Source organism: Fragaria vesca, linkage group LG5 (assembly GCF_000184155.1).
Source record: "Fragaria vesca subsp. vesca linkage group LG5, FraVesHawaii_1.0, whole genome shotgun sequence".
Classification (NCBI taxonomy): Eukaryota; Viridiplantae; Streptophyta; class Magnoliopsida; order Rosales; family Rosaceae; genus Fragaria; species Fragaria vesca.
Genome location: NC_020495.1, coordinates 7,946,394 through 7,957,734, shown reverse-complemented (window position 1 = coordinate 7,957,734; position 11,341 = coordinate 7,946,394). Strand labels below are relative to the sequence as shown.

The window sequence follows — 11,341 nt, the reverse complement described above, 5'->3', positions numbered from 1 at the left end:
CCTCCGCTGCCCTTGACCACCACACCCCTCCTCCCTCTCCCCCCTCCCCCTCCGCCCCCTCTCTCTCCCAACTCGAATCCTTTTCAGAAACATCCGAACCCGACTCCGACCTATCTTCCCTCTCCCCTCCCTCCTCCACCACCTTAACGCCCTCTCCTCCAACCAAACCCCCTCCCAACTCTTCCACCTCCGCCTCCGCCGCGACTCCCTCTGCTTCAACTCCCTCACCTCCCTCGCCTACAACCGCACCCGACCCGGCCCACCCTCCTCCCGGTTCAGCTCCTCCATCGTCTCCGGCCTCTCCCAAGACAGCGGCGAGTATTTCACCCGCATCGGCGTCGGCTCTCCCCCCAAATACCTCTACATGGTCCTCGACACCGGCTCCGACGTCATCTGGCTCCAATGCGCTCCTTGTAAACGCTGATACTCCCAAACCGACCCGGTTTTCGACCCGAGAAAATCCTCCTCCTTCTCCTCCCTCCCTTGCTCCTCCCCTCTCTGCCGCCACCTCGACTCCCCCGGCTGCAGCTCAAAGTCTAAAATCTGCCTCTACCAAGTCTCCTACGGCGATGACTCCTTCACCTTCGGCGACTTCTCCACCAAAACCCTCACCTTCCGCCGCTCTAAAGTCGCCCTCGGCTGCGGCCACGACAACGAAGGCCTCTTCGTCGGCGCCGCCGGTGAGGCTTGCCGAAGGACCTGCAAAGCTGGAGAGCATCGAGCTCGTCTCACAAAGCTGATGTCGATGTTGCAGGTTTCTAGCTGAGTTGGAATTGCAGGACCGGTCATCTCAGCAACTTAACAGTCTTCTTTAACGGTCAATTGACGACAAAAGCAAATCAGTCGAGAATTCAAAGTATAAAGGTATACCAGTTTAAAAAAAAACTGAGGGACAAAACTGATTTTAGGTATAAACTACAGGATGTCAGAAGCATTTACTCCTAAAATTAATCACATCTTGTCACAGATTACATTTCCGAGGTAAACGCTCGTGCAACAAAACAATTTTAATTTAATTCTTGGGTTTGTGTTTTTGTTTTTCTCCATTGATCAGCTGAAAGAGAGATTCTTTAGGTGGAGATGACAGCAATTTTGATTTTTCTTTATATATATGGAGCTACACCAGTACTGCTGGTACTACTGTCAGTAAAATCCGGTTTGCATACTCTCTCCTACAGGTACTGTCTGATTTTCCCAATAATATCGAAAAATGACCAAATATTTATTTTCAGAAATGGCTGAGAGAATCTAGAGAGCCCTCATAAGACAATCCCCACTTGCTCAAAAATCCAAAAACAAACACGATGGGTGAGGACAGCTCTCTCTCTCATGTCTCTCTTTCTCATGTGTATTTAGTTTTTCTGGGTACTAATTCTTTCTTTTTCTCTCTCTAAATCTTCCTTCGTCAAAAAATGGCCCATTGGGATCCCAAAGCTTCCATGTTTATTATATTTTATTTCCCAAAATGCTGGCTTTTGATGCTTTGAGCTGTGTTGGTTTACTGTTCTGTTCTGATTCTTCTGATGTTCATGGGTTTTGGTTTTCTGGGTTGTTCTTTGTTTTGGGTTGCAGAACAAGCCAGCATGAATGGAATACTGGGAATGAGTGAATGATCAAGCTTTGTGGGTTTTTGAGGAGGAGTCATGCATCGGAATTCAGGTACGGGTTTTGATTCGTTTTTCAGCGATTAAAGCTTACGTCTTTGATTGGTTTTGTAAAAGAGAAAAAGTGTGATACACTATTTTTTTTCTTTATCTGCTCTCGGTTTTATCTTCTCTATCTGGTTTGTTAATGGACATTTATGAATGTGCGTTTTTCAGTGTTTGATGGTTTCATTGTTGGGTCTGTGAAGCTTTCTTTGTAGATGAGATATATGTTTTTCTTCAGTGTTCTCACTTGTTTGGGTATTTGGTTTGATGAATACTTTTTGGGTTTTTTTTTTTTTTTTTTTTTTTTTTTTTTTTTTTTGGTTTTCGTTTGGTGTTCTGAGTCTGGATTCTCTTGTAATTTATGATTTGTTGTTTACACTTTTTGAGGGCAAAGTCCAATGGATTCTTCATGGGGGTGTATTAATGATCAAAACGAAGACCATCTTGCCAAAATCATGCTTTGTTTGATCTTGAGGAGTTGTAATTTTCTGCTGCTAATTATTAATTAGTGAACATTTGGTAGATTACTCTAGCCTGGTATCGACTTTGCTTGATGCTTTTCGGCCTTTTGGATTTGTTTCCAGTAGTACTGGAGTATGTTTATTGCCTTTCGGTTTACTCTTAAACTTTTTCTGCTAGATATGTGGGAACCTTTATAACACATCGATATGAGTTGGTTGAGCTTTCGCCATTCAGTATCGGCATCTTGTCCAGCATTGAGACTGCTGCTAGGATGTGGATTCCCTCTGGCTCACCAGCATTATCTTAGGAGATGTTTCTGTTGGCCGCCTGAATTTAAAAACATATCAGTTTTCCTTTTTGCTTGGAAAAATTTCTGAAATGTGCTTCAGTGATGGACTATGATTTTTGTGTTTAAGCTAGTAAAACCATTTTCTATCAATTGATCTAAACAGGGTAAGTAATCCTGACATCCACATTATCTGTTATTGAGGCCTCGTACCCTTGAAATTCCAGAACTCCCAGTGAAAAAGTCTTGGGAAGAATCATAGTGAATTAGTCTCTTTATAATGCCATACAATACGAAAAAGTTCTAACTTTTGTTGATAGTTGCAAGGTTTCTTTTTTGTAGAACTGAGATTATACGTTGTTGAGTTATTCAGTAAACTTGTGCTTTAATACACGCAGACTTGCTAGAAATGGAAGCTCATGTTCCATGTAACAGCTTTCCCCCAGTATATATCCCCAAAATGAATCATAACTCAAGTGCTAATGGCAGTGAGAGGAATCATAATTTAACTACTGACCAGCTTGTTGGGTATTACAAGGAGGAGTTCAAGCAGACAATGCTCAATCAAGAAATGATATTTAAAAATCAGGTATACTATTGCGACTCTTCATGTAAAGAATTTACTGCATGTTTAGTTTCATTGAGATATTAACTGGAGTTATCGGAAGATATTGAGTCATAATCTATATATAATTTTGTTCTTGAAAGCATCACATGAACTTACACTTGAGTGTTCTGTTTTTTGTTTCAGGTTTAGTTTCAGTTCTTCTAGCTTTTTAATTTATTTTTATATATTTTTCACAACCAATTAATGGCATGAACAAATAACACCTTACCTGAAATGTCTTGTGACACCCAGATTCTGGACCTCCACCGCCTATATGGAAGACAGAGAGAATTAATGGGCATGACAAGGAATGAATTAGATAAACATAATCTGGGCACTGAGGCTTCAAGGCAGACTTCTTCTTTGTCTCAAACCTCGCTTGTCTGTACTCAAAAGACGTTCAACATCCCCGCATGCAGTCAATTATCTATTTCAGGTGCTGAAAATGTCCAGTTACCTTCATGTTTTGTTCAAAAGAGGAACATACAGGCATGCTCATATCCTGTTCAATCTGAAGACCATTCAGGAGACCGTAGATTTTTGAAATCTAAATGCAAGAAATCTCGGAAGAACTGGGACCTTCAACTTCCACCTGATACAATATACATTGATAGTGAAGAAGAGGAACTGTTAGAAGATGGAAAGGTTTCTGAAGCAGCTGAGGTATCAAGTTATCCTACTAAGAAAATTCCCGAGGTTGTGTGCAATGGTTATGCAACTAATGGATTCAACTCTGTTCCCAACTATGCCTCAAGTGCTGCATCATTAGAAAAAGGTCTGGTTGACTTAAATCATCGGTATGAGCTAGAGGAAGAAAGAGATTTTACATCCAATCGTTTTGTGGGGCCCACTGACATCGAGGCTTACTCAAGTATTCTACTGCAAGGCACAAAAAGCAAACAGGAGCTGTTGTTGTCTTGTAATCACAGTGCTGGTGAGCATTTCAAGTTTCCCCATTTTAATTTTAGAGTGTTGTTTATCATATATGCTTCAGAGTCAGTTTGAAAGTCAGTCACTTAAAATCTGTCTGCATAGCTTTGATAACTCGTAGTTTTCTTATATGGTAAGCACTTATCCTTTCAGGGAAAATTCAAAGCAGCTTCAATACTTTCTTATATGCAGATTACTTGTCCTCGTCATCTAACTCATTACATAAGAAGCTCAAGCAACATGAACCGTCATCCCTGCTTCACAATTGCCAAAAATCATCGAGTCAAGGAGCAACGATTGGTGTTCAGAACCTCAGAAGAAATTCTGGTTCTAAAGGTGGTCATCAATCTGGACAAAGTGGAGATTTGATGTGCACATCATCTCAGCATATTCCTCGTGACTACATGGAAAATTCTGGGTCCTCATGCTTTGCAGGTTTAAGAAAACCTATACATGACTTGGCACACACCCCAATTGTCGACACCTCTATACCACTCAGTAACAACTGTAAATCATCAACACTAAGGCCTGGGCTTGAGGAAGAAAGGTTACAGTTAAAGAAGCATCTGAGGTCTAGTACAACACATGATGGTACGGTCGCTGACAGTAGCTTTATCAATGGCTTTTATTTAGAATCCAACAACTCAGGGGATCAGCCACCAACCATTGGTTGTGATAATCTGATAAGAGTTAAAGATGGTTTAGTGCCTGAACTTCATGGAATGACCAGATACATGCAGGATTCTGCAAATGTCAATGCTCAAAAGGACATAGACTTGAATTTCATGCCTTCTAGCTGTTCTTTGGATGTGGCAGTTTCCCAGAGTTTCCAAACACTTGGAACAGAAAAGCATGAAGGTTCTAAAAGAGCTGTGCTACTTGATTTAAATGTGCCTCATGATTCGGTATGGGTCAAAGAAGCAGAATTAACTGCTGATGAACATGTAGAAAAGAGTAAATTCAAGAAAGATGGTCCTGGAGTTCAAATTGACCTGAACTCATCCATAAATGATGTTGAGTTTGGAGTTCAGATTGACCTGAACGCATCCATAAATGAAGATGAGTTTTCAGCAATATCATCTCCTTCGACAGAGAGCCTTTTGGAGGCACCTGCTAGTCCAGAGAACAAGGAGTGTTCTCCACCAAGAGGCGTCTCATCTGATGGAAATCAAGTTGACACACCTGATCTAATGTCAGGACTGGAAGCTCCAGAAAACAAGGAGTCTTCTCCACCTACAGGAGAACCTGATGAAGATCATGTTGAGATACCTATTCCATTGTCAGTACAGGAAGATTTTCAATACAAGGTGTGTGCTCAGCCAACAGAATCTGATGAACAAGTTGACGCACCATGTCCACTGTCAGTACCTGAAGATCTAGAACGTATGGTGTGTTATGGGCCAACAGAATCTGATGAACATATTGACAGACCTATTGCATTGTCAGGGCAGGGAGGTCTGCAGAACAAAGAGTGTTCTCAGCCCATAGAATTTGATGAAAATCAAATTGAGACACCTTTTCCGTTGTCAAACATGGAAAACAAAGATTGTTCTCAGACTATGGATTCTGATGAAAATCAATTTGAGACACATTTACCATCAGGACTAGATGATCTGGAGTGCAAAGATTGTTCTCAGCCTATGGACTCTGATGAAACTCATATTTGGACACCTTTGCCATTGTCAGGACATGACGATCTGGAAACCAAAGAGTGTTCACAGCCAATGGGCTCTACTGAAAAACAAATTGGCACACCTGTTCAATTGTCAGGACATGAAGTGCATCTGGAAGAGGAAATGTTCAGGACTGCAGCAGAATGTTTGGTTTCCATTTCATCATCCGTGTGTCATACTTGTTCTGAGAGGACCACCGGTAAACCAACTAAAACTTTATTTAATTCCCTAAAGTGGTTTGCTGGTTTAGCGTCTTCAGTTTTAGGCAGTCTAGAACACAAGGTGGGCTGTGATGATAATCAGGTGGTTCTACCTGATGGAATGGACTACTTTGAGGCCATGACATTGATGCTACCAGAGAAAAAGGTGGAAGAGAGCTGCTGCTGTAGAGGTAATGACTACAAAGAGGAAGTGATCGTGACAGCTTCATCACAAAGTCAGCCAAAAAAGGGTCGACCAAGAAAAGGAATGCAGTGGACGAAGAACTTCCAAAAGGAAGTTCTCCCGGGCCTTGAATCTTTGTCAAGATGTGAGGTGAGTGAGGATCTTCAGATCATAGGAACACTAATTGAGGCTTCTGCTGATTGCTCCGAAACAAGATCAGTAAGATATGCAGCTAAATTTGGGTTGACAAGGGGGAGGAGGAAGTGCACCATTTCTGCTTCCAATGTAAAAGAGAGTACTGCCGCATCACCATTGAATCACATTGGTGTTAAACGGCAATTGGAAAGGGAGAGGAGAAGCCTAATTGATTGGGGGGAGGTAACCAGGGGGCGTAGAGGGCAGAGAAATCTGGGTAGCAAGGTATAGGAAATGAAAGGCAAATAGTCTCTTATTAATGCTCTTCTGGGAGGTTTGTGTCACTTGTTAGGTTGGTTTTTGTACATGTCCTCCAAACCTTCAGAGTTCATACATGTGGGTGGGTATATAAGCTGGGGTGGATAGAACTCACAGAAAGTAAGCCCTGACATTCATGCATGAGAGTCCCCTCTTTGCAGAAGGATATATTCATTGTAGTGTTTATGGCAAACTGATATAGTAGGACTATGAGAGTTCTTTTTCTCCAGTCAAATTTATCAAACATTTGTAGAAGGTTTCATTTTTAGTTACAATTCATATGGGGGGAAAAAAAAATCTTGTCACTTCAACTAGAGTAAACAAAAAAGGATATTCTTACAAACACAAATGTTCAGAAGCTATTTTCTTGTGTCATTACTGTTTATTTAATAGTAATTCCTCTCAAGTTTCAACAAAATAACAACAAATACATGTAATATATTTAAACAACCAAGAATAATTTAGCTTTTTACAGAGGAAAATCTTGAGCTCCTTGTTCTTGTTGAGTGAAATGTGGACTCTGAAGAGCCTCTTGAAGCAAGTCATGATCATCCAGCGAATCTCTATATGTTTCTAAGTTGGTCTCGGAATTTCTCAAGGCAGAAAGACAAAGCTCTTTCCTCCATTCCTCTAAATGTGGGAACCCAACATGATCTCCATATTTGTCACAATACTGCAAGAACAATAAAACGATTTAGGCCTACTAGAGATAGCTTTTTTTTAGAGGATACTAGACAGATAGCTTAGAATGCAAGCAACGTGAATTGCGGTGGGTAATTAAGTATAAAAGATTTTTAAAAATAGTCTGTAAATATCAGTTTTCACTATCAGGGGTAACCAACATTTTTACCTCAAACTCTGCAATATCATGAGTCTGATACTTTGGGATGCCAGCAACATCCCTTGAGTGGTAGAAGTCCTTAATGGACTGCATCATTTCCTCCCATGATGGCAATGTTCTTTTTCCGGAGAGCAGTTGAGCTATCCATTTTGCTTGTGACTCAAAGAAAGGGAACCCTATGATCTGGATGGAACATATATATGATGAACATGAAAGCTATATATGTTGTGGCCAAAGAAAAAGAAGAAAACAAATTGGGATGTGTCAATTTTAGTTTTACCTTTCTAGGAATGCCAATAAAAGATAAAGAAGGAGCAAGTGAGGGAGGGAAGGTGTGCTCATACAAAGGACCCACCCTGTCATCATCAATAGCTACTATTCCTTTGGTGTCAAGGAATGGGAATGTGTATGAATACCTGCACAAAGGTCCACACACAAGTCACAACTCACTTAGAAGTCACTGGATTTTTCATATCAAGGACCCAGATCGAGAAAATCTCCCAGTCAAGGTCAAGTTGGTACAGTTTAGGGCATTGATAGCTTGCTTCCTAAGCAATCATTTAGTTTCTATAATTGTGTCTTCTAAACAGTACCAAAATAGTTTTGGAATGGAACTTTACCCTGTGCAGTAGATGATAGTGTCTGCAATTACCCAAGAACCATCCACAAACAATACCTTTCCATCTTCTTGAAGGGACTCTATCTGCATATGAATTGTGCAGTTAAAAGTGATCACTAACATCACACATGTAATAAACTTATGGTGAAAAGGGAAGAAAATTAAGTTGGGACTAAACCAGCTTAGAGGTTTCCTTCTCTTTCGGTGTAACCATGAGATCGATGTGATTGTTAGTACCTGTGGACGAAGATCCAAAGTATCATGCTTGGAAATGACCTTTGATAAGCCCTCAGAGATTTTGTTCATGGATCTTGCGCTGAGGTACACTGCCTTTGCCACTTCTACTAGCTCCATTGATATGTCTTGCCCACTTAGTGAAGTTCCAACCACAACCACAACCTTGAACCAGAAATTAATATTGAACGTCAAAAACATGAACTTGTGAAAAACTCTAATACATCAAATACATGCCGGTCAATTACCTCATTGCGGAAAGGCTTGGAATCCCTGTAAATGTGACTGTGCATTTGCTTCCTCTTCCATGAATCCATTCCTAAACACGATCAACAAGATTGAAAAGAAGAAAGGAGAGATCGATCGAAAACAAAGTTTCATACTAATAAATAAAGAAATTCATAGGAATTTAGTGTACCTTTAATGGAAGGCAATCTAGGCTGAGAGTAATGGCCAGTGGCAACAACCACAGAATCAAACACCTCTTCCATCACAATCTGGGTCTTCTTCTGCACACTCTTAACGAGCCATTTCAAATCTTGGCATCCCGTTACATGATCCTGCAGCATTCCCACATAAGCCACCCTAGTATTGAACCTAATCAAATCCCTTAACCCAAACCAGTCACAGAAGTCTTGAAGGTACAAAAGAAGTTCCCTATGCCCAGGAAACCTTCTCATGTCTCTACCCTTCTTAACTGAAAATGGAAAATCAGTGAACCCCATGATCTCTCTAGGGGATGTAAGCCTTAAAGAGGTATAAAGACTACTGTGGACTTTGAGATGTTGAGAATTAGTACTAGTAGTAGGACTAGTAGTGTTCCTTCCTAAAGGGTCCTCTCCCTCCACATTTGGGTCATACAGCCATTGACCTCCTACATCATGGTTTTGTTCCAACACCACCACTCTGTGACCTTCTTTCCTCAGCTCTCTTGCAGCAACAAGGCCCGACGGTCCAGCCCCAATTACACATACACTTTTGCATTGGTACCTCTCAGAAACCATTGTTCTGTCTATGGGTTTTCTATTGGTTGTGTGGAGTTTGATTTGATGGGGGTGTGGGGAAAGTTTGGTGTTGGTGATGAGGGCTTTTATAGCAGGAACTTTGTTTAAGCAAGCAGATGGGGATATATCTTTCTAAAAAAAATTGGAAGTTTTTCCTCGATGAACAAAGAATGTTATTTGATTGTCGGCGAGATGGGGATATATCTTTTCAAAAGAAATTCAAAGTTTTTCCTCGATGAACAAAGAATGTTAGTTAATTATCGGCGAGCTATGATCTGGTTGATTTAGTAGATTAATTGAAATACAAGAAATAATTAAGAAGCATGTGAGAAAGTTTGGTATGGTGTTGGTGACGAGGGCATATATATATATATTATATAGTAGAGGGAACTTTGTTTAAGCAAGCAGATCTAAAAGAAAATAGTAGTTTTTTTCCTCGATTGAATGGTGATTGGATATAATCTTTTATCTAGAGCAGAAACTCTCTTATTTTTGGTATCCTAACCACCTATATTATTCACCTATATTATTATGCACTTACTACAAGCGTTCTTCTATCTGGCCTGGTTTTCGTCCTCTCTTCCAAGATATTTTGGATGGTTCACAATAGATTATAGGCTCTAATACAACTCTTGACTTCTGGCATCATAATTGGTTGGGTTCTTCAATCATTGAGCGCTTGAATATTCCAGTTTCAGTAGCTAATACTCTACAATTGAAGTTGTCGAATTTTATTAATAATGGTTGCTGGGTTTGTCCCATTAACTTACAGTCATTGTGTGCGCCTTTTTGGGAAGATATCATCAAGATTACTCTCCCTTTCAAAGATGGTTTCGTGGACAGGTTGGTTTGGAAGTCTGCAAATGATGGTAAGCTAACAGTAGCTCTTGCTTATGATTTAAAACGTCCTCATCTTCCTAGAGTTCCTTGGGCTCGGTTTGTTTGGCATTCATGTTTTCGTGCTAGGAACTCAGTAGTTTTGTGGAAATACATGCATGGAAAGTTACTTACTGATGATATTCGACAACTTCGTGGTTGCCATTTGTCTTCAGTTTGCTCCCTCTGTCATAATACTGTTGAGACTGCAGAGCACCTCTTTTTGCATTGTTCTTTTGCAACTAATATCTGGGGGAATCTTTTAGATTTGTTTCAGGTTCGGGGTGTCTTCAATAATATTATTTCTTTCTTTACCTACCCAGTACGTCATGGTTATAGCTCTTAGTTGACTTTGTTATGGTGGGGAATGATTGGAGCTGGTTTTTATGCTATTTGGCATGCAAGGAATGCTCTTCGCTTTCAAGAGTTAATCATATTGTCAGGTTCCTTACTCCATTCTATTAAGATGCAACTTCATGAGATTAATTTTTTGAGTAAGGGCTACAATGAAGAATACTGTAGGTGAGCTTTGCATTTTACATCGCATTGGTATTAAGGGTAGGCCATCTAAAGCTCCGAAAATTGTTGAAGTTATGTGGCATGTTCCCTCTATTTATCAAGTCAAGCTTAACACTGATGGTGCGGCTCGTGGCTCTCCTGGTCTGGCAGGTTTTGGTGGCATTTTTCGAGATCATTTGGGTCAGGTTTTAGGTTGTTTTCAGGAAATCTTGGCATTGCTAATGCATTCGAAGCTGAGCTGCAGGCGGTCATTCACGCCATTCAAATGGCTTCGCAGAGAGGTTGATATTTTCTTTGGATTGAAAGTGATTCTACTTTAGTGATTCTACTTTAGTGATTCATTTTCTTTCTTCATTTCAAGTAGATGTTCCTTGGCGTTTCACTACTGAATGGTTTAACTGTCGGACTATTCTTACTACTATGACTGTTAAAGTATCTCATATTTATCGGGAGAGTAACAGCGTTGCCGACTGCTTAGCAAATTTTGGTGCGGATAATGCGGGAGTTCATTGGTGGGATTCATGTCCACCTTGTGCAATTACAGCTTATTCATGTGATTTAACAGGCTTTCCTAACTATTGTTTTAGTTTCTGATCTTATATTGGTTTTTTGATTTGTAATTCATTAGGCAGCAGCATCAACGAATTTGTTCTTCGTTGTTCTTTGTCCTTAGTAGATCATAGGTTTTTGTGTTGTTCTTCTTTTTTTTAGAGAGGTTTTGGTTTATGTCCCCCTCCCTTTATGTACTCTTTTGTTTCTTTTTTTTTCAATAAAATAACTGGAACCGGGCGTAGGGCTGAGCTT

The 11,341-nt window shown here is 40.3% G+C and overlaps 2 protein-coding genes across 2 annotated transcripts; one reads left to right on the top strand and one right to left on the bottom strand.

Moving 5' to 3' along the window:
- Window positions 1-1,624: 1,624 nt before the first annotated feature.
- Window positions 1,625-6,417, top strand: LOC101304195. Its single transcript, XM_004301082.1, has 4 exons — window positions 1,625-1,659; window positions 2,796-2,986; window positions 3,257-3,938; window positions 4,127-6,417. The coding sequence occupies exons 1-4, from the start codon at window positions 1,644-1,646 to the stop codon at window positions 6,415-6,417; spliced, it is 3,180 nt and encodes a 1,059-aa protein (XP_004301130.1). The 5' UTR covers window positions 1,625-1,643.
- Window positions 6,418-6,913: 496 nt separating this feature from the next.
- LOC101303912 (flavin-containing monooxygenase FMO GS-OX-like 9-like) lies at window positions 6,914-9,151 on the bottom strand. The gene is made up of 7 exons (XM_004301081.1): window positions 8,557-9,151; window positions 8,387-8,457; window positions 8,142-8,303; window positions 7,906-7,988; window positions 7,566-7,701; window positions 7,295-7,468; window positions 6,914-7,117 (listed from the first exon to the last, which is right to left on the bottom strand). The coding sequence occupies exons 1-7, from the start codon at window positions 9,140-9,142 to the stop codon at window positions 6,914-6,916; spliced, it is 1,416 nt and encodes a 471-aa protein (XP_004301129.1). The 5' UTR covers window positions 9,143-9,151.
- Between the last annotated feature and the right edge of the window lie 2,190 nt (window positions 9,152-11,341).

Excerpts from the sequence above, each read along its gene's own strand:
- LOC101304195 (XM_004301082.1), top strand. Across the intron at positions 2,987-3,256 it reads AAATGATATTTAAAAATCAG|ATTCTGGACCTCCACCGCCT; the intron begins GTATACTATTGC and ends TGTGACACCCAG. Across the intron at positions 3,939-4,126 it reads GTCTTGTAATCACAGTGCTG|ATTACTTGTCCTCGTCATCT; the intron begins GTGAGCATTTCA and ends TCTTATATGCAG.
- LOC101303912 (XM_004301081.1), bottom strand. The coding sequence starts at position 9,142 with ATGGTTTCTGAGAGGTACCAATGCAAAAGTGTATGTGTAATTGGGGCT. Across the intron at positions 8,458-8,556 it reads TAGATTGCCTTCCATTAAAG|GAATGGATTCATGGAAGAGG; the intron begins GTACACTAAATT and ends GATCGTGTTTAG. Across the intron at positions 7,702-7,905 it reads ACTATCATCTACTGCACAGG|GTATTCATACACATTCCCAT; the intron begins GTAAAGTTCCAT and ends ACCTTTGTGCAG.